Source organism: Kryptolebias marmoratus, linkage group LG4 (genome assembly GCF_001649575.2).
Source record: "Kryptolebias marmoratus isolate JLee-2015 linkage group LG4, ASM164957v2, whole genome shotgun sequence".
Taxonomy (NCBI): domain Eukaryota; kingdom Metazoa; phylum Chordata; class Actinopteri; order Cyprinodontiformes; family Rivulidae; genus Kryptolebias; species Kryptolebias marmoratus.
In genome coordinates, this window is record NC_051433.1 from 17,185,984 (window position 1) to 17,208,617 (window position 22,634).

At 41.7% G+C, this 22,634-nt stretch overlaps 1 protein-coding gene across 6 annotated transcripts in view; it reads left to right on the top strand.

Annotated features, from left to right (window-relative positions):
- Positions 1-22,634, top strand: part of ppfia4 (PTPRF interacting protein alpha 4) — a 73,739-nt gene that overhangs the window by 43,144 nt on the left and 7,961 nt on the right. For 3 of the 6 annotated variants that reach the window (XR_005233112.1, XM_037975477.1, XM_017415956.3), the window contains exons 3-18: positions 12,956-13,057; positions 13,181-13,423; positions 13,877-13,951; positions 14,676-14,747; positions 15,761-15,982; positions 16,592-16,726; positions 17,589-17,723; positions 17,837-17,920; positions 18,617-18,748; positions 18,875-18,937; positions 20,299-20,390; positions 20,469-20,598; positions 21,037-21,233; positions 22,058-22,286; positions 22,379-22,414; positions 22,507-22,628. Coding sequence is in view for 5 of the 6 variants with exons in the window: in XM_037975477.1 (XP_037831405.1) it covers positions 12,956-13,057; positions 13,181-13,423; positions 13,877-13,951; positions 14,676-14,747; positions 15,761-15,982; positions 16,592-16,726; positions 17,589-17,723; positions 17,837-17,920; positions 18,617-18,748; positions 18,875-18,937; positions 20,299-20,390; positions 20,469-20,598; positions 21,037-21,233; positions 22,058-22,286; positions 22,379-22,414; positions 22,507-22,628 (2,069 nt within the window). In the remaining variant the exon portion in view is untranslated. The remainder of the gene's footprint in view (positions 1-12,955; positions 13,058-13,180; positions 13,424-13,876; positions 13,952-14,675; positions 14,748-15,760; positions 15,983-16,591; positions 16,727-17,588; positions 17,724-17,836; positions 17,921-18,616; positions 18,749-18,874; positions 18,938-20,298; positions 20,391-20,468; positions 20,599-21,036; positions 21,234-22,057; positions 22,287-22,378; positions 22,415-22,506; positions 22,629-22,634) is intronic. The other 3 variants (XM_017415957.3, XM_025005868.2, XM_037975478.1) reach the window with 3 other exon arrangements.

A 22,634-nucleotide genomic window follows, 5' to 3' on the forward strand; every position in this document is an offset into this window, starting at 1 on the left:
GAACTGCTTAGTTTACCTTCAAAACTGATCTGATCCTGGTTTGTGATGGTAATAAAAAAAAAATTAACCCTGATAAACCACATAATCTTAAAAAAAATAAACAAAATAAAGAAAACAAACTAGATATTCAGTGTTGTAAATCTTAATGTTGGAATTAAAACCTAGAATTACCTTGAGTAAAGTCAAGATAAGTAACAAATTATGTTAAATATATTTTTTCTTGCATGATTTTAAGCAACAGCAGGATGTCAGTAAAGAAAATGGTGGTTAAATGTGTTCAAATGTAAATTTTAATGTTTTAAGTTGATATTTTTGTGCAAGATCTGATGTTTTTTGTGGAAACATCCATAAAATGTGTGTCATCTTTGAAATTATTTGTGTATAAATACAATTACAAAGATATAATTTTAACTCTTTAGGGGTTGGACATTACCGTCCTTTAAAAAAAGTTTTTTTCCTATAAATTAGAGTAAACAGCTGACAAATGTTGAAACACACAGTTGGTTTTCATGTTGTATGTTAGATATACTAAATGCTAATTTAATTTTCTATTATAAGTAAAGCTGCTGCCAGCAGCTTGTCAGAGCTGGACGCACAGGAGTGTGGGGTGAGCACGATTCTGTCCCATTCCAATAAGACTGGCCTACCGGCACGTGTAAATTGTGCTGCATAAACCCCACATTTACAGGCTGTCCAACACATCCCCCACCATCTCAGTGCAGAAAACTGACATTTAAAACATGATCGAGCCTCCTGGGTCTTGCCAAGTTACTTGTTTCTTTATTTTCTGTGCTTCACTTTGGAGCAAACCAGCTGGTGGCTTACGGCATAAAATTAAAAGCAGTATTAATCCAAACGGCGTGTTTTACAAAATATCAACCTCTTCTTTCAGCGTTAAGTTTAAATCATATCTGTCCTCCCTCAGTCGTTTTTGTTGACACTTCTTTAATTGATCGTTAAAGAAGAAATAAAGTAGACCTAAAAAATAATTTTCAGTCTCCCATTTTTGTGAATTCTGCTACAGAAACGGCATTTTTTAAACGTCAAGTTTCCTGAGTTTTTGTCATTGCAGCTGATGTGTGTGTGTGTGTGTCTGCGTTTGTGTGTTGACATTCTTGTTTCTGCGCTCCGGTATCTGTCGGAAAACACGAGGTTCTGCCAAATCTGGCTCTGACTGATGTGGAGGAGAAGTTGTCTCCACACCTGACTTTTTACCTGCTTTGTTGTCAGCACTTGTTTACCTCCTCCGTCTCAGCTCTGGGCCGTTTTCATTTTGACAGACCTCCAAAGCCGGTTATCTGGCCTCCACAAATGCTTGTTTAGCCTGCTCTGGTGTGAGGCATTACTTGGCTTGCTTTCTGCCAGCAGGGGACTCTGTCTCTCCACCGACCAAGTCACTTTACAGGGACCACTGGTATTTTTGAAAAAAAAAAAAAAAAAGGCCCAAACTTGCATAGAGCTGCTTGCAGCTGGTGGAGGAGGCCACCAAAAGTGTTAAAAGGCGTTTTGATGTGTGGAGCTCCGTCTTTCTCTCTGAGTCATGCTCCTGTCTCTGTAAATCACTGTTTCCTTGACAACCAGGTGGAGACAGGAACCATTTTCTTGTCTTTTTCTAGATTTATGCTTTTCTGTTCTGAGTATTAATGATATTGACCAAATTAGTCAACGTACAGTACGTTTGAGTCGCCTCGTGCTGAAAAGTGCTATATAAATAAATGTACCTACCTAATGTACCTACGATACAAAAGTTCGTAATCATAGCTAATTTGTTTGTACTTTGCTTCGGTTGAGTCAGGCTTTCGTGTATTATTTTTAAGCGGTCTTCATCACTAGTTCTCCAGGCTTTCTGATGATTTTTCAAAGGTTTTAATTTGGACTTTGGCTGCCTTTTCTCTCATTTTCTGACCGACCTTTAACTAAACATTACAGCACACCGTACAATGTGTGCTTTAAAAAAAAAAAAAAACAGGAAAGTGGACAAGTGGGCGACAGAAGAAGTGCTATAGGTGGAAAATGAAACGGTCTACGACAGATGAGCAGTATCTGAAAGTCTCGTCTTTAAGAAATGGAAAAGAAAAGCCTAAAAGCAAAGGTTTAAGCAAATAGTTTTTTGAGAATTCCTTTGTTGGTGCTAAAATACTAAATTATAGGTCAAACTGTGTTATCTTTGGTATTTTCTCTAGATTCAGAAAAAGAAATAGGAACAAATTGTGTCATGGCTTTTTATTCCAATGCCAGTTTATAAACCTTCAGATTGCTGTCAGTATTGCGTTACACATTCATTACGGCAGAAATGTGATATTCCAGGCTGCACCATAAGTGCTACAGCGAGCTGCTACTGCCGCTCGTCGCACTTACTAAAAAGCCACAGAATTTTGAGTAAACAAAAACAACCTCAGGGCGTTTGGTTCAGACTAGCCATTAGCCCTGTCGGTCTGGTCCACAAAAGTCCCACCTCAAAACAGTCTATTAATGTTTCCCTTGTTGTTTCGATCTCAAGAATCTGATACGCGTTCGCCATGAGGCCCGCAGCCTGCCTGGATCCACCGTCCGAACCTTTAGCCGCTCGTCTGCAACTCCTCCACGCGTCAGGCAGGTACTCTCTGAGTGTCCAGATATTACCGGTGAAGGATCGTCTCCAGCTCGGACAGCTCTCGCCGCGTGTCCTTGCCTCGGTATTGATTTCCGAGCTGATGACTCTTTTCTGGGGCTGACGAATGGTCTTCTCTCCACCTCTTTCCTTCCCAGCCTTCCTCTTTCCTCCCTACCGCTTTGCCTCAGTCGGGCTGAAACAAATGATTGATGCTTCGGAGCGATGCGAACGGCCTATCTCTATAGAAATGTGAGCATGCTCCTAACAATACGGCTTTTCACTGGATGATGTGGTTAGTTGCATGTTTTCATCTCCCATTGTTGAAGAAAATAACAGAGATTAATATCTGTCATGGTCTGAACGAGAATGCTTTCGGGGTTGTTGTTTTTTGTTTCCGCTGCTCTGCATGCTTGACTTAACGTATCGTTTATTACTGCACGTGTGTGAGAGACAGACTCCACCGATGCACAGCAGAGGCTCTTTTGTGCGTCTTCTTTCATCTGACAGAGGAAGTGCTCCCTTTCTCGCTCTTCCTCTTTTCTTTTTTTTTTATTCATTTTTCTGGGTTTTGCTTTAATAAAGAAAGAAAAGGCTAATACATACTGTAAGTGGTTTGCTATTTTGGGTTTTTAGGAACAAAGGAGGAGGAAAGTTGGAAAACTTGAAAGGATTTTGACACCTACCTGTTTGCCGAGCCGTAAGAAAGCTCGACTCTGGGCAAGAGAGAAACAGCTGATGTGTCAGCGCTTATTTTGCTGCATAATAATCAATAACGAGGTTATCAAATGACATTTTCTGTGCACGATTTTACAGAAGTGGATGCTGGGCTTCAAAGGTTATTCGAACTCTTTTGGATCCACATTTGCCTTTATATTTAACAAAGCAGCTCCTCTTCATTACGTTGAGCTGCATTTAATCTGAAGCATATGTGCTGATTTTTCATCAGTTTTGCAGTGGAGCCCTAAGCTCCTTACAATTATTCTTATGTGCGTCACTTTAATATATTAAAGCAGTGGCACGGAGTGGAGAACAATATTGAGATAGCTTTTGGAAGGCAACTGCACAATTCAGTTTATGTCAAATTGGCTGTATATGAATTCAGAAGACATCGAGAGTCAACCACACACACATAGAAATGTTTTTTGCACCATTTTGACAAATATTTTTTAGTATCACCAGCTGTCGAAAGACAAAAAGTGGGTGTGTGAGCTCGTCTGTTAGCAAACTATCACTGACAGATGGTGCATTAATTTGCCATTAATTATTGGAGTCAACTGTCTGTCTGTTAGCAAAATATCTCATGAACCAATGAACACATTTTAAAGAAACTGTCAGAAAGTAATCACTGGATGCACATCTACAACTGATTAGCTTTTGGAGCTAACTGACATCAAGATGGCACCAAAGGCCATCTGACCTTACAAAACACACTAATGGCTGTAATTTAGTCAGTCTTACAGCTACTGAGCTGAGATTTGGTGTTGCAGTAGCTGAGAGTCATCCCCTACACATACTCTGAGCTCTCACGGATTCTTCATTTTATTCTTAAAGGCGCACATCAAAAACAAACAGCTCAAGTCCTCAAAGTTTCTGGTCGTTTTTATTTTTAGTCAATCTGGCTCATGCAACTGCGAACGCAATCACAACAACGTCACCACTGCAGCGGCACATACAGCATCATTAAACCCAAACCGAGCGAGACAAAAAAAACAAAAGCAAAGTAATCATTATTAAAGCTGCGTATACAGTTGGGTAGTTTAGGCTTACAGTAAAATCAGGGGACATGAATAATTTACTCCTTCCTATTTGAAGCAAAACGCCACCTTTCAGGGCAGCAGAGTGGTCAATAATTCTGTCATAAACTTTTTTCCTCAACAACACGGTCCATAAATATTTGGCTACGAATCTGTTCCGTCCTCGTGTGTTTCCCAGGTTTGTCCGTTACAGACTGCAGATACACTGATGGCTCCTTACAGGATAGTTCAGATTCTGTCATTTCAGTTTTGACGTTGGCCTATTGTTGGAATTTCTTTGTCACGTTGCTATTGTGGTGGCGATGAATCGAACTTTTTAAAGACTGAAATCGTGACTGAGCTTGCCAGTGTTGCTCACGACAACATCTGTTCTTTAGTGATGTTTACATCGTGTTACCATCCGATTGGTGCGCTTCCAAACTGGTTTTCCTTGCTGAAGACTGGACTGGGAAAAGGCATAACAGTAGCTTCGGCTCATAAGTTTGCTTTTTTTTTCTTTTTCACCAAAGGATCCAACTCGGCCTGATGTCCTCACCCAACCAGGTGGCTCAAAAGGAGTGCAATAAAGTGTCATGCTCAGACCTACCACACAGGGGCGTTGTTTTGCTTGGTTTGTACGGAGAAGCTGGGAAAGATGGGAGCAACTGTTATTTAAAGTGTTGGATAAATGAAAAACCCTAGTGTGAGGAAATCTGGGAGACTTTTCTTAGCTTTCAGAAGAAAAATAAAGCTGCAGTACTCCTAAGTGTAATAAATAATGTAACAAATTGCTGTTTTTCTCAAATGAAAACACCAGGATAATCTGTCAGAGCACTTTTCAGGCGCCTTTGTTCCACCTGAGCATCAGAGAGAACGCCGACCTGTGAAGTCAGCTGCAGTCAGCTGTCTGTCTCCATCATCACAGGAGCTGTCCCTCAAACCACGCCGAGGCACGCAGCGTCGTGTGCGCCTGTGCGTTTCCACGCTCGCCCCCAATGGACGCGCAACCGAGTACATCTGCATTCATCCGAGGGGAAGGCCTTCGCGCAAAGTTTGCCGGGCTGCGCCAACTCTTTCCTAACGAGCCGTTGCCATGGCATCCGGAGCCGTGCGAGGCCGCGGCGTCATGGCAACAGATTACTCACCACCTACTTAGGGCCATCACCCAGGCAAGGTGTTGTGGTTGGTGTGTGTCGCGGCTTCGGTGTGTATCGATTAAGGTTTCGTCGGAGGAAGGTCGAGTCCACGTCCCCGCTGTTCGCCAGCCTCGCGCCTGATGTGATGCCTGAGGCTCTGCGCGGTTTCCCTGACCCTTCGTTCATCTTTTAACTGAAATACTGAGATTAAAATAGAGTGAAAGGAGTTCAGCTTTTGCATGTGGTCTCTGTTGCTAAGCTTGTTCATGTCTTCATTAACGCCGTGAAAGGCGGGCTATCATGTAATGGTGTGTGTCTGTGTTTGTGAATTTTGCAGATATCGGGCTAAAATTCGGTGTGATAGTAACCGAGCATCATCCCCGACACATACTTTAAACATGACACGTTTTACATCATGTTTGCCGTAAACTTGGGCATTAATTGTTTGAGGTTAAAATATGCTTGTCTGTTAGCAAAACATCTCATGAACCACTGGATAAATTTTCATGAAACTCTCAGAAAGTCATCAATGAATGTACATCTACAGCTGATTACGTTTGGGAGTCAACCCAATTCAAGATGTCTGCCACAGCTAATCCACGTTAGCAAACACAAAAATGGCCAGAACCCCATCAGTTTTACAGATATTCAGCTAAAATTTGGTGTGACGGTAGCTGAGAGTCATCGCCAGCACATACTCCAAGCACGAGCAGATTGTGCAAGTAATTGTGTAAAACTTTGGCATGCAAGGGGGCAGGAGAATGCTTGTTTCATTTTGAACAACAAACCTCTCTGTGGCTTAAACATTTTTCACATATTTTCCATAGGGTAAACGTTTTCTAGGCTGATGATTGTACTTGCAAAAAAACAGTCCATACCATTAAACATCCTTGTAATCATTGACTGAACTCAGTGAACGGATTTCTACTCCATTAATCTGGAGCGAAAGACATAAAAACAGCAAATTGAAACATTAAATGATTGGAGTGACAGTAATGAGGCAGAGCTTTACAAAAAAACCAAAAACATTTTTATATATATATTTTTTTAATAAATCTGAAAAAGTCCTAAAAATATTTAGATAAAAGGTGTCATACGCAACTTAACACCTCAAAGGAAGATCCCAGTGTCTTATAGATCCTGATAAACGCTGCCTTTGATGTGTTTGTGTGTGTGGAGAGGGAAAATGCTGTGTGACTGTTGTGAGCTGTAAGCATCTTTCGATTAGCATAAATAATATCACATAACACACAACCGTGCCCCGTGAATCATTTGACGTATGAATGAACAGCAACGCTTGCACTTTCTGGCCTCTTTCTTTTCCTGCTTAGTCACACGTTTTCTTCTTTTCCTCTCCTCCCACCGGCTGACGGCCAAAAAGCCAGGCGTCCATTCGGGTCTGCTCACAAGTCATCGCGTGCATCTGAAGTGCTGACGGGAGACGACCCTGTCCCGCTCCTTCCCCTTGTCCTCTGTTGCGAATGTCTCCCCAAGACAGGGAATCCAATTTTGCAACCAAGCTGCAGAGAGGCGACGCGAGCGTGCCGAGGCTTAAGTCTGTTTGTGCAGACAGGGAGAGCTGTTGTCGGAGTACCTAGGAGGGTGGGAGGGACTGTGTGTGTGTGTGGAGAAATATATTCTGTTTGAAAAACAGCAAGCAATCTGTCTGCTGCGCTGGAGTCTGGTTATGACAGTTTACAGAAAGATAATGTTACAAAACAGGCACAAATAGTTCTGTTCTTTAGAGTGCCTCCAATGTGAGTCTAGTAATATAAATCGTCGCATCATCATCTTCATCCTGGGAGACTTTAGAGCACCTGCAAGAGCAGTTCAGGAAATAAAATATTTGATGAGCACACGTGCTAAACTGCAGGACGCTGCTGCATTAGGCCTACACCATCCGCCCTGGAAAGACAAACTTCTAAAAATAACAAGACAACTAATATAGCCATGTTTATCTTGCTAAAAATTACTCCCTTTTTTTGTAAATGTAGTGACGTTCTGGAGCAACATAGAGGACTTAGTGGATTAGCACTGTGTACGCTTATATTCCGCATTTTCAAACCGTCCAGTGTGTCGCTTTACTTTTAATGGGGTTTGAAGTACGAAAAGGTTTGTTTTCAGTTGTAGGCATTAGCTCACATCTTAAACATATATATGTATATATAAAATAATGGTTGGATTCCACCAGTAAATATTTGTTGAAAAACCAAAAGGCAGAAGATCATAACCTAAACACAGGGAGCAAGGAGCAAGGAGCTAAACAGTAAGCAGGTACGATGAGCGAGTGTGAACAGGGAGTATAATATGCTGCGAGGCATGATTACTGAGTGAATGCAGCTGAGGTGTGAAGGATTAACTGAAGACAAGGATGTCCGAGGGAAATATTTGTCAATGACAGGGCAAAAACAAGTAAACATATTGAAAACAAGAAAATATCTACATGAAAACACAAGAAAAACACGGGACTGAACTGTAACAGATAAGTAATAAACTTTATCTGCAAAAGCCCTGAGATCATGGCGGTGTAAGGTAAAATAATAATAACAGTGTTTACATCATTGAGATATACTATAAGCAGAGACAGGATCAGAAGCTCGAAGGTAAAGCCACCATGGATGAGCGCCTCCAAGTGGCCGGCTGCAGTACAGTTTTTAAGTCCCACTCCACCATGTAAGTGAAAAGGGAACCATTTGCCTGACTAAAAAAAATAAAAATACACTTCAGATATTTTTCTGGTGTTGATTTTTGTTAAACCACCCTGCCTCTGTATGTTCAAATACGCGTTTTTCAAATATATTTAGTTTCTATTAGTGATGCTAAAGTGATGTTACACCGTGACTGACAGTGTCACAGCCTGTTAGTGAGTTTGGAGGTTGTGTGTTTGGGACGTTTGTATCAAGGGTACAGCCGCATGCGCACACTCTGGCTCCAAAAATACAATGTAGAAACCCTTCATCCAACTTTAGGTTGAGGGTTTACATGAACGATGGTAAAAGCTTTGAGATTGGAGTTGTTTAAAGATGGCAACAATCCATTTTGGTCTTAGCCCCGCTCATACTAGCCTTTAGCTTCTGTGTCCAGTCAAAATTAAACTATTTCTTCAAACTGAGATTCTTCAAAGAGCTATCTACAACAGGTAAGATGTGAAATGTACATAACCTTTCTGCAGAACTCCATGTCCAAAGATCCAAACTACTTCTTTAACTACAAGGCAGGGTAGGACATCCTCTCATTTACATTAGTCAGTGTTGGGGTCTGATTTGATGAGCGGAACTTCAGGGACATTCTGGGATGTTTCGAACAAAAAGTTCCTTCCCACAGCTGTTTGTTGCCATGGAGAGAAATATGGAGTCGCTCACTCTTGTTGCTCTGCTAAGCTGTGAAGTGCAAATATCTGTCATGCTCAGGTCCTCAGAACTCACAGTCAGTTTTCTCAACCACGGCCGCTGAATAACAAACAGGAAGAAACGGGGAAAACTGAGAAAAACGATCCCATCGGTCCTGATGACTGCTGTGAACACCGCCTCCCTCGTGCTTGTGCATCAATATTAGGATAAAATGACATTACGTTGCGTTTTAGGGTCCAAATAAATGCAGAAAGCGAACATTAGACTGTGATTTTAGTTCAAATTTAAAGGTTCATTTAGGTTTTGGCTTATTTAGACGTTGACCTTTCCTAACCTTCGTCATTCAGTGGATCGGTGGCAGAGAAAATGAAAAAGAGACTTCAGGTGCCTTTTTCGCACATTTCAAACTCACAGTTAAACACACAGCCACAAATACAGTAGGATAACCAGGTTCACAGTAAACCTCTCTATTTTTGGGGGAATTGTGTGTTTGCTTTGAAGAAAGAAGGGAAGTTAAAATTCTCAGCCTTTTTTATCTGACTGCACTCCAATCTCTTTTTCTCCCTCTTTCTTTACACACACACACAGCCTTTTTTCATCCTTTAATCCCAAACTGCTTAAGGAAGGGAAGGGAAGAAATCCCTTTACAATGTCGGGGCTCAGCAGTGTTTGGTAACCCTCCTGCTATCTCAACACCGGAGGTAGCGGCGTTCCTGCAGAACGCACAGAACCTGCTCCGTCTGATTATCTCCCTGACAGATGTCGGGCTTGTTGTCAGAGAGCCACGTCTATGTCTGAAAACCCATCCTGGGAGGTTTTTTTGTAGAGTTTTGAGGGGGGGGGGTGTTGCGTTGTCTGCTCGGCCACGCCGGACATGCCCTCATGAGACGTTAAACCAACATTTTTGGTTTTGTTGCCTTTGTCTGAACCGCGATGTGTTCTTTTTTACAACTTTGTCTTTTCTGCTGCACAAATCTCCATCTCACTGTTTGTTTTGATTTAGATTTATCCCCTTTGTGTCTTTTATTATGAGTGGAGAGCTCTTAAACAGCAGAGGAATAAGGGGCTGAGGCGATGAATTAAAGGCGGCCTGTTGAGCCTTTTTGCCCTGATTGAAAGAGACAGCGAGCTCAAACATCTGTTGGTGGATTTTGGCTGAGCTCCTGTCTATTGGTGCACCCCAGTGGAATAAGGGAAAGTAAAATGAAAAAGCTGACCTATTTTCCCCTTTCCTCTCTCGTCCCCCTTTTCTGGTCCATGTTGTTGCTTTGCACTTGGAATATGCCAGACAGGGTCAGTAGAAATGCAAGATCGATGAGTCGACGGGTGTTTTGTGGTCGTTTCCGATCTGAATTTTCCATTTTGTGGTTTTAACTGCTCGGTTTGAGTTTGCATTGATGTACAGTAGATCCCTGTCCTGTTTGAAGTGATGCTTTCCCCCATGTGTGGTAAATAAATAGCAAATAAGTAGTGCAGACATGGCCCATCAAGTGGAGATATTTTCCTGATTCAGATTAGTGTTAAAATAGCAGGTGGGGTTATATCCTTGTCTAGTTTACAAATAACACAGAAAGCATTTAAAACTCTGAGCAAATTTCTTTTTAACTTTATGCAAATAATTTCAGACATAAATTTGTGTCTTTTTTGCTTTGCCTTATTAAACTGAACCAACCAGAATATACATTATTATTATCAGCCTTCAGCGCACGAGGAGAGAAGGAAGTGCTGATGTGTGTGTGTGTGTGTATGTGGGTGGGTGCGTGGTGGAGATGATTTCATTTTACATTAAAGATTCATAGCTGTGTGAGCTTATGATTTATATATTTTCTAAGTACATTTAAAAAAGATTTTAAAAAGCTGTCTATGTGTGATAATGTTACAGTAACTTTTCAAAATAAAAGTCCTCTACTTCCTTTATGTTTATTTTGCTGATGAGAAATAAAATTTTATTTTTTATTTTTCCCATACACACAAATAAGCATTGTACTATTGCTTATGGCTGTTTTTTTCTCTTTTTTTTGTGGGAAAAGTTGCAGGAAAGTTATTTCTTATTGAATATGGGCTGTGTGTAAAAAGGAAAAGAGTTCTCATAATGTTTTAAAATATTCCCAAACAGATATGTATCTATTAGAAGTAGCTCAGTTGTTTAGGAAACAAATTAATTTGGCCAACTATTATTATTTTCTGAATAATTCATATCAATTAGACCTGGGCAGATTACGAGGATTAACAAGCAGGCATATCTGTGGGCAGCAAAGTGTTACACCTGATGCTACAGCCCTGCTTCCTGTGACAAGGATACTTTTAATGCCGTTTTGACATAACACCAGCAGAAACCTAAAAGAACAGTGGCACATACAGTATATCAGGCAACATGGTAAAGCTTTAACCATTTTACCAAAAGGTTCCACGATATGGCTGCAAAGATGAGCCCCTCTTTAAGACAACTCTGACACTTCATAAACCACCGACCGAGCTGGCATGTGACGTTTTCAGGTCACCTGCAATTAAAGTTTATAAACTATAAAAAGCAAATGAAAACTGTCAAAGTTAATGGAGGTACCTAATAAAAACCCCACAAGAGCATTAAATGTCCATCAAATTCAAAATATGTGGTTGTTTGTGTTTTGATTTTTAAGTGTCTTCTCAGAGCATTCAGAGGGCTTGAAGGGCTTCAAAGCATCCGAGATGTACAGAGCTTTTTGTCAAAACTAAATCTGAGAAATGCACAAGACACACAACACAGCCCAGAGTTCATCTCAAACAGAGACGGATGAATTAATCGGACAATATTGGCATATTTAATCAATTACCAAGTAGGAAAGGGAAGATGCTGCAGCAGCTTCTAAGTTGAGTTGACAGTTCTCTCAGCTATAAGTTCAGGAGTTGTTGTGTTTTTACAGTTTAAAATAACACTATAGCATCTTGAGTTACATTTAAAGAGGACAGCTGTCCTCTGCTGAGCAGCAAAACTGTGTTTTCCAATCCTTTCCGATAATGGACCCCTGGAGAGCGTTTTCTGTAAAGTGTTTGAAAATTAAAGTCTAAGATTAGCAACAAGTGCAGGATGTTCAGTTCATCCAGCATCAGCTCAAATTGACTCCAGCCTCTTTTTTGTAGGATGAAAGAGAGAGTTTAGAGTTTTGGAAGTGGGGTTCTGTGGAACGGTTATGTTACCTAGATAACATTTTGAACAACCATGGTTTGGAGAAATAGAGTTTAATTCTGACCAGACTGATGGCCTACCAGCTCGTTAGAGTGGGACCAAAACCCGCGTGGACTGTTGCTGAATTAAAACAACTCCAATCCTTTTTTTATGGACGTTTACATCACTGTCAGTTTTCCATTACTCAGTTTTTCCTCCAGACTTTATAATGTTCCTGTTTGAAGTGTCCCAGGCTGCAGCTAGCTGCTGTTATCAGCTGAAATTGATTGTGCTATTATAAAACGTTTATGAAATGGAATTTGGTTGAAAATTGCATTTTTGAGATTCTAGTTATTTTAAGACGACACCAATCCACTTTGGTCTTGGTCCCATTCAGACTGGTCATTAGCTTGTCTATCCAGTCGAAATCAAACTTTATTTTTTCCAAACCGGGCTTGTTCAAAGATCCTTTTACAAAAGGTAAAAGATAGTAATTGTTCACAACTTTTCCACAGAACCCCACTTCTAAAAAAAAAAAAAAATCTGTCTGTCAGAGCTGATGGATGGATGGGATCCAGAGGCTGGCACTGAGGTGGGACAGCTCGTGTGGCGGATGTAAAGGAGATCAGATACCGCAGGGTCATTTTGCTCCATTCTTTGTCGTGAAATTTTTCTCCCCCTGAGACTCCCTCTTATCTTATCGCAGGTTCAGATAAAACATTACTAAGACAGACTCTCTCTCACACACGAGAGCACTCCAGAGAGAACAGCCTGGCCTGTCCATAATTCAAGCTTGCCTAAACGTCAGGTGGTGACAAAGTATTCTTCACTCTGTTACAATCCGTGGTCTCATCCCGGACTGATTTTTTTTTGCTTGAGCCTCAGCCCACCAGATAAATCTGTTGGCCACATCCGCACTCCGTTTAGCCAACGTAGCACCCATTGTGAAGATGTGACGCAATATTAACCTCGGTGCTGTGTGTCTGTTTGTTGTGTAGGAGTTTGCCACCCTGACAAAGGAGCTAAACATATGTCGGGAGCAGCTCCTGGAAAAGGAAGAGGAAATATCGGAGCTGAAAGCTGAGAGGAACAACACCAGGGTACGTGTGTGTGAACACACGAGTGTGCGTGAGTGTGTGTGGGTCATGCTAATAAAAACAAACACCGTGTCTGAGCGTTAAATGAATATTATCTGTGGTTGTGGGTGTGTTTGTGCGCCGTAGCTGCTGTTGGAGCACCTGGAGTGTCTGGTGTCCCGTCATGAACGCAGTCTGAGGATGACGGTGGTGAAGAGACAGGCACCGCCGCCATCTGGAGTCTCCAGCGAGGTGGAGGTCCTCAAAGCTCTGAAGTCGCTGTTTGAACACCACAAGGCTCTGGATGAAAAGGTGGACTCACATACACCCTGGGACTTTATTCCGCTTTTACACATAAATGAAGTGGAAGGGGGGAAAGAAACTGCCTCGGTAAATAGTTTCCCTACTTAGTATTTCCGTCATGCTCACCTTTTTTTGTGGCGCCGCACTTCTTCTCAAGCAGCACCGCTGTCCTCCTTTACTGATTAATTCTGGTCTAGTTAATTTTCTTGTTTGTTTTCTTGCCGTTGAGTTGATAATGAGCCTCATTACTCTTTCACTGTCAGAGGGAAAGGTCTTCTTTGTAAATGAGACAACTGTAGCAGAAAGGCTTTTAAAGTGAAGCCAGAAGGAGGTAGTCATGAGGCTGCGTTAACATCAGCAGCAACATAAAGCAACTGACACTGTTTCTACGGTAGATCAAATTTACAAAGTGAAGTTGCTTTTGCTCTGTTTTTATGTAATGTTTTAAACTGTAGGAAGAAAAATACTGTTTGGTAGGTTTGGAAAGTTCATTTCGGCTTGGTTGAACTGCTTGGTGTGTGACTTTGGTGTGACCGTCAGGTGCGTGAGAGACTTCGGGTGGCTCTGGAGAGGGTGGCAACCCTGGAGGGCCAGCTAGCGGCAACCACACGAGAGGTAAAGTGACTGAATGTTTGTTTGAGTTCGTCAGACGGCAGCTTCCTGTCTAATGGGGCGTACACGAGAAGAGAACATGCTGGCTGTTCATACACATAAAACATTAACACATAAATATATCATCCCAGATAGATAGAATATTTATGTTACATGTTCTCATCAGGCTCTGACGTTTGTTATCTCTGTCATCAGACAAGAGATAGAAGATGTAAAAAGTCAGGACTTGTTAAAAGGATAGTTCAGATGATTTAAAATGTGTTTTTGTGGAAAGGTTATGAAGAGTTGATATCTTACCTGTTATAGATAGCTCTGTGAATGGCCTCAGTTTGGAGAAATAGTTTATTTCTGGCCAGATTCATGAGCTAATGATTAGTCCAAGTGCGTTGCCACTATTTTAAAACAAGTTCACATTTTTTATGTTTTGCTGCAATAACCATTCAATCCAAAATAACAGGTAAGATAATTATTGGTCATAGCTTTTCCACATAACCCTTATTCCAAAGATTTGAACTATCCCTTTATGTAGCTTGAACACTAAGTTTAATAAGGTAGAAGCTCCATACTGAAGTAAAACCTCATCTTCTCTGAGGATAATTAGTTTTTTTTTATTTATAAGATATGATAAAGCTTAAAGCCATGCTTTTTTTTCTGAAGCCGAAATACTCTAAATGCGTAATTTTGCTCCGTGTTCATTTCTCTCTTTCTTTTTTAATCTGTTTTGCAGTTAAACATGGTGAGGCAGAGGAAAGACGGTGATTCAGAGGAGCGAACAGATGGATCGAAACCTACATGGAAGGTCTTTCTGGCTGCGGGATTGTTTTTCAGCACTGTGCTTTAGTTTCTGTCTGCGTAGAACTCGTCTCTGCGGATGCTTATCACTTTGATGTCTCCTCTCTCCTGTTCATCGTGAACATAAAACAGCTATGTGCATGTGTACTTACATGAAGAAGGTGAAAGAAGCCGCAGAAAACACAAGCTATAATGGATAAAACGTGTTCAATAAACACACATGTAACTGGATCAATCTAGCGAAACAAACTTCCCCGTGATTAAACACCCAAGTCTGTTTCAGCCTGGATGAGAAATGTCTTTCTGTGAACCTCTAAGTGCTGCAATTATGTGGCTTTTTAAGTAGACAAAATAACTATCAGTCTCTTTTAATCAAAGGAAAGTAATACATTACGAATGAAGGAAAACAAGCAAATTTTTATTTTGTCGTCCTTCCCATTGATTAACTGATTTGTGTACAGACTTATTTCTGCAATCACAACAATTAGATGTAAGTTACTGAGTCATATTGCTAATCAGGAGTCATGCACAGCTGCAGAGCACAGCAGGGGTGGGTTTTTTTTACACCGTTTTATTCTTGATAGCTATATTTCCCCCAGTATTAGTGTCTATGTTTCTGATTTTGAATGGTATTCATGAGAAGGCAGAGTGAACATTTGGGAGCGAAGGGGGGTCCTCCTAACTTTGCTGCTGCCCATCGTGTTTCTAGTCAGACAGAATATTTGTCCCTGAAGGTTTGTTTAATTGGCATCCTGGAAATAATGACACTTTGAGCTGCAAAGGGAAGAGAAACGACATCAAAACAACAACATGGGGGCCTAACTTTACATAACTCAGTCTCATAAATAGTCACTTTTTTATGTAGGTCACCCCACAACTTCACTTCTGTTGCTCTCACTACCTTCAGTATGTAGCATGAAAAGTTACATCCCTCCAACTCAGTCCTGTGAATGTATCGGAAGTGAAGTGCACGCGGTCAGTTTAATCAGCGTCTGTTCATTTTGTGCGTCCGCCTCACAGAGGCTGCCCAACGGCTCTATAGACGCCAACGACGACGGCAGCCGGGCGGCCGAGCTTCAGGAGCTGCTGGATCAGACCAGCAAGGAGCTGGCCCAGAGCCGCGAGCACTCCGCCACGCTCAATGCCCGCGTGGCCGAGCTCGAGGCGGAGCTCGCAAACACGCGCCGAGAACTGAGCCGCAGCGAGGAGCTGTCCATCAAACAACAGAGGGAGCAGAGAGAGGTGGGAGGGAAAACTTTACATATACGTACGGAAACTTGGCTGCAGACATGCTTTATATTTCAGCTTTAAGATGCAGGTCAACATTATTAAAATGTATCACTTCCAAACACTGCGTATATATAAAGTCACTTTTTAAAATAATTGCAGAGAACACAAAGTTGTCACTAAATTGGAATTAAAGTAATATTTTCTCTTTTTGCAAATGCTCACAGGGAGATACAAACATAAATTAAACTAGTTTTTCTTAAAAAAAATGCATATCACCTGCCACTTTGCATGCCAAAGTTTTAAACAGTTTCATGTGATCTGTTAGAGCTCAAAGTATGTGTTGTGAATGACTCTCAGCTACTACCACAACAAACATTTAGCCATTTTTGTATTTCATCAGGTTGCTTAGCTGTGGTGCCCACCTTGGACTGGGTTGACTCCAAAAGTTAATCAGTTGTACATCCAATGATTACTTTCTGAGAGTTTGAATAGAATTCATCCACTGGTTCAGGAGATATTTTGCTAACAGACAAACAAACTCACACAGACATGGGCAAATACATGATCACCCACCTTTCATGCACTTTATGACGTTTCTTTATGTCGTTCCTGCTCCTGAAGAGAGAGGATTTGGAGGAGAGGATAACGACGTTAGAGAAACGGTACCTGGCTGCTCAGCGGGAGACCACGCACATCCACGACCTCAACGACAAACTGGAGAATGAGCTGGCCACCAAAGATTCGCTGCACAGACAGGTAACGCACACCGACATTCACTGTGCACAGTCTAAAAAATGGTAATAAGGAACAGTACGACCGTACTGCTGTCAGACTGCTCCATAATCGTTTAAAAAAGCTCAACTAGAGCCAGTTTTTCATAGGTGAGTTTTGTAAAAGCTTCTGTGGAAATGGATAATGGCTGCTTCCATGTTTTTCTTGACATCTGAGTTTGGGAGTCTCTTGGCAGGCTTACAAGGGGAAGTAGCTGCTGGATGTGTAATGGTACATTCTCATAAATCTGCAGTATTTGAATATATCAGGTTAAATAGGAGATTTTGGTGGTGTTTAGTTGTAGAACGCTTCTATTGTTAAAACCCTTTTCGATGCTCATGCTTTACGAGACGAGCTATGGAAATAAAGTTCGGACTGGGTGTTAAATTAAGCAAAGATACATTTAGGTAAAGAATCTAAAAAAAAGACAACAGACATTGGAATAAATTGACCTTGAAAAAGTCTGTATTTAAGAATGTATTGTTTCAGTATGTTTAGGTCTTTTTAGTCGGTTACATTGGTTTTTGATTGACCCTGACCTAAAAGGTGAATTTCTTCTAAAAAATTATTTTTTTTCTGCCTTTTTACTTTTGCAACATTTTAATATGGAATGCCTTGACCATCTGCAACATTTCATCTATGGCTGTGAAGAGTATAAAGTCAGTAACTGAATGGCAGAAACATCTGGATTTTACTGAGTTTTACCCAAGGGAAATATCAGCAGCGTCTTAAATCCCTGCCCATGTGTTGAGTCTGGCTGCTCTCTGGCTCCACTACAGAGACCGACCCTCTCCCGTGTCTGCAGCGATGTCCCTCGTTGTGATTTGAATCTGTTTGTGCGTCTCAGAGTGAGGAGAAGGTGCGCCAGCTGCAGGAGATGCTGGAGATGGCCGAGCAAAGGTTGGCTCAGACCATGAGGAAAGCTGAGACCCTGCCAGAGGTGGAAGCTGAACTGGCTCAGAGAGTCGCAGCGCTCTCCAAGGTAACACAACGCTAACCCTCATCCGCTGACGCTTAAGCAGATAAACTGGATGACACAGCCCTGACTGCCGGGGCTACTGTACTTACAGTACATTCATGTGTCTCCCCCTGCAGGCGGAGGAGCGGCACGGCAACGTGGAGGAGCGGCTCAGACAGCTGGAGTCGCAACTGGATGAGAAAAACCAAGAGCTTGCAAGAGTATGTGTGTGTGTTGGTGCGTGTGCGTGTTTGTGTGTGCAGCGCCCCTGCAGGGTTAGTCTGACCTCACACATCTCTTGTGTAGGCTTGATTCTCCACAAGAATTAGCCACCTTGACTTTCGGCTTTGTGCTCCCTCATGCATACAAACACACCGGAAACTCACATTCAAGAAAAAATTTGTAATCTTCCCAGCGCATTATTGCACGAATTCTCACCAAATTCGTCATATCTCGCTGCCCCTCCTAATTCCCCTCCCCCCTTGAAGACTGATTGGCTACTATCTTTAGACCGAATAATTCACGCACTGCTAATTGCTCTCGCTTTCTGTCGCTCTACGATCTCATGACTATATTTAGCTGAAGGAACTATCTGAGCATGCAAATGTGTGTTTGCGTCTGTGATACATTTACTTTTGTGAAATTACAGCAGAATGCATATTGAGCACAGCGTTTCCCCACTTAAGAGAAGCTGTTTAACCCCTCATAAACGACAGCAATTAAGCAATTCTGGCTGCGAGATCCACCGTTGGCCAGGAAGACCTGTATCTGGCAGCTGGTGATCTAGAACTAAATGCACTCTTTATCCTTTAATCCGCGCAGAAATGCTTCATTAGCTGCAAAAAAATACACCCACGTGGAGTTTGTATCAAAGAGAGAATGTGACGGTGTTTTTTGTCTTGGGTCGCCTTCATCAGGCTCGTCAGAGGGAGAAAATGAACGAGGAGCACAACAAACGTCTATCTGACACGGTGGACCGTCTGCTCACCGAGTCCAACGAGCGGCTGCAGCTCCATCTGAAGGAGCGCATGGCTGCTCTGGAGGACAAGGCAAGGCTCGTACATGCAGTCATCTAAGCAGCAACAGCTCTTGTGAGCCCAATGAGGGCACAAGCCACAAAATCCACTTAAACTAAACTATTTGATGCAAGTTGTTGGATTTTATTTTCTGTCCAGAATTCCCTCATTCAGGACCTGGAGAACTGCCAGAAACAGCTTGAAGAATTCCACCACACCAGGGTCAGTAAAACTAAAACGACATTTTTCAGTTCTGTCATCAGCAGTGAAATAAGAATAAATCCTTTCCCTAAGCACTTTACCTAAATATAGTATTGTGGTACCTTCATTTTGTTCCACATTTCAGATAAAACGATGAGGTCCTGTTATAGATTTTGCTATCAAAAAGCAATTCCTTTCAAACATAACCTGGCTCATTGCAGCTTTAAAGGTCGATCTTAATTAGTCTGAAAGTCTAGTTTCTAGGATGAATCAGGTTTTTTTTTCCAAATGTGAAACTGCAGACATGATGTTGAGGTTTGGGGTGACGATACAGGAAATGTTTTCTCCTGACGAGTCTTCATTGTAGAGCAGCAGATGCAGATTTTTCCAGAAGGTCTTTACAAGCCAAATACCTTAAAAAGAACTTCTCAAACCATTTGATATTGGGTTCTATGAAAAGATTTTGAATAATTAAAACCTTACCTGCTGTAGGTACCTCTTTGAACTGTCTCAATTTGGAGAAATTAGTTTCATTATGACCAAACTGATGAGCTAATGAATGTGGCCTAGCCCAAAAGGGGTTTGCTGCCATTTTAAAAGAGCTTCATTCTAAAAAATTTCAGTGGTTCATGAGAACGCTCTTTTTTAAACCTTTACATTTTAATCAATTTTGGTTTAAACAGTGATTTTAATAGAACACTATGGTTACATTCAAGTGCAAAAAAAGCTGTTGCACTTCCAGTTCAACCTGGGATATTCTTGCAGGAATACTATAAGTTTTCCTTTAGAATAACAGTGTAATGCAAAATTATCAGTATTATAAAGCTTGGTAAAGTAGTTTAGCACAAATGACTGAAAATTTTGAGTTTGATCTTGATCCCACTCAGACTAGTCGTTAGCTCATCAATTTGATCTGAAATAAACAATATTTCTCCAAACTGAGGCCGTTCAGAGAGCTATCTATCACAGGTAAGATGTTAATTGTTCATAACCTTTCCACAGAACTCCACTTCAAACGGCCTGATCTATCCCTTTAAGAAAAAGTTAACAAATAAGGCTTTTGTCTTTAATCCAAATTGTTTATTTATATTGTTTAAAATAAAAATGACATATCAATTCTGTTTAAAATGTTCACATGAGTGTTTTTTTTAACTTTTATGTCTTTTGAAGAGCAGCTCATTTTCTACTCATTAAGGTTTTAACGGAAACTTCAATTCACACAGTCAAGCATCTAATAAACCAATGTAACACAGAGAACACGCTGCTCTCTGTTGTGACGTCCTTTTTTATTAGGGCACTATGTGTAATGGAGTATTTATAATGTGAAAGTGTTGTTTTCTAGTTACTTGCTACTTTTATAAATGTCCATCGCCCTCCTGTAGGAACGTCTGATTGGCGAGATCGATAAGCTCAGGAACGAGATCGACCACCTGAAGCGCCGCAGTGGAGCATTCGGAGATGGAGCTCACCCTCGGTACCTCTGAGCTTCCTCGTGACATCCTTTAGATTCGCGCTGTTCATTGTATGACACGTTCTTTCTTCGTGATCGCAGGTCTCACTTGGGAAGCTCCAGCGACCTCCGCTTCTCTGTGGTGGAGGGCCAGGATGGCCACTACAGCACAACGGTGATCAGGCGGGCTCAGAAGGGCAGACTGTCGGCACTGAGAGACGACCCCAATAAGGTGCTGATCATGGTTTCTGTGAGGCTGTTTCGCATACATTAAGCAGTACTTACAGAGCCACACGTTAACCGGTCTGCTAACCACACGCAGCTCCTCGTCAGCGCTTTATTTAGGTCCATGTGTGCTTTGTTAGTAAGCGTCAGCGTTTGGCTGTCTGTGTGTGATGATCCCCACACATCACTTCCCATTCTCTACTAACTCTCTGTATTCCTGTCTCTCTCACCTGCTGCTGGACATGATGTGTGATGTAAGTTCCTTGTTCATTCATTTTCTTCTCACATTTCCACAAGGGTCATGTTATGTTTTTTTTACATGTATGCTTTGAATCAAAATTAACCCACTGAGTTCACGAAAAAAAAGAAAAAAAAACAAAACGGATGTCCCTCTCGTTTTGACCGTGTTTTGGCTTTGTTTGTGTTTGCTCCTTTGCGTGTTTAGGTGTGCGCGATGTTCGAGCAGGACTACCCGTCTCTGCGCGGGAGCGTCAGCCACCTCCTCGGCAGTGACATCGAGGCCGAGTCGGACATGGAGGACGACGTCAGCTCGGCCCTGCTCTCCCCCAGCGGCCAGTCGGACGCCCAGACTCTCGCGCTCATGCTGCAAGAGCAGCTCGACGCCATCAACGAGGAGATAAGGTTGCATATTACAATACATGACTCCCGGGGGGGAGGGGGGGGATTCAGACAAGCAAGGGGATATTATTGGATACATATTGAAGGAAAGCAATAAAACAGAAATAATTACAAGAAAACCTACAGATCAGTTTGAAAACTAAAGGTATTGCTGCTACGTTTGCATCCAACAATGTAGAATTTATGAGTTAAAAAAGACTGTTTCCAACAATAAAAAATCATTTTAAAACATTGCTGTTTACTAAAGAAATAAAGCATTTACCATGAATGGATGGACGAGCACTATAATAAACTGAGCTTTAACAGTGATTGCTGTAGGAAAACGGAAAAATTTCATCCAGCCACACAAGCTTTTTAAGGAAATATTTTAATAAAGAAACCAGCATTTCTTAAAGTAATTCATACAGCCTTACATACAAAAGTTTTAAACAAGGAGCTGGGGTGAGCTGAGTATGTGTTGTAAATGACTCAACTAAAAGACCAGATTTTAGCTCAATATCTGTAAAACTTCCTAGTTTTGTATTCGCAACGGTCGTTTAGTTGTGGCGGACATCTTGACCTGAATTGACTCCAAAAGTTAATCAGTTGTAGATGTACCTCCAGTTATTACTTTCTAAGAGTTTTATTAAAATCAGTCCAGTGGTTTATGAGATATTTTGCTAATAGAGTTGACTCCAACAGATTGTGCCGCCATCTTGGAAAAAAACACCTTTTCTGTTATACATATGGGCTAAAATCCTGAGTTGGACAAGGCCTGGATCACAGGCCTGTATACCAGAAAGTTTAAAGGCTGATTATGCACGTGTGTGTTTGTGTTGTGCAAACAGGATGATTCAGGTAGAGCGAGAGTCTGCAGACCTGCGCGCCGATGAGATCGAGTCACGCGTGAACAGCGGCAGCATGGATGGTCTCAACGTGACTCTCCGACCCCGGGCCCTTCCCACCTCCGCCACCGCCCAGTCCCTGGCTTCATCCTCCTCCCCGCCCACCAGCGGCCACTCCACGCCCAAACATCACGGACGCAACACCAGCCACCATCTAGGAATCATGACTTTGGTCAGAGAGATCACACTTACACAGCAAATCCAAACAAAACGAACAAAACTGTGACTTTTACCACTGTCTGCTTTCTTGTTTGTTTCTGACAGCCAAGCGACTTGAGGAAACACAGAAGAAAAGTAGCTGTGAGTTTGTAAAATACAGCTGAAGCAGCAGTTTTCAGTTGTAAAATGTTTTTTTTTTAAATTTGTTGAGATGTTTTGTCTGAATTTTTCAGTCTCCGGTAGAAATGGACAAAGCTACTATCAAGTGTGAGACGTCGCCTCCTTCCTCCCCGCGGAGCTTACGGCTGGAAACCAATTTTGCCCAGTTCACAGGCAGCCTGGAGGATGGTCGAGGGTAAAC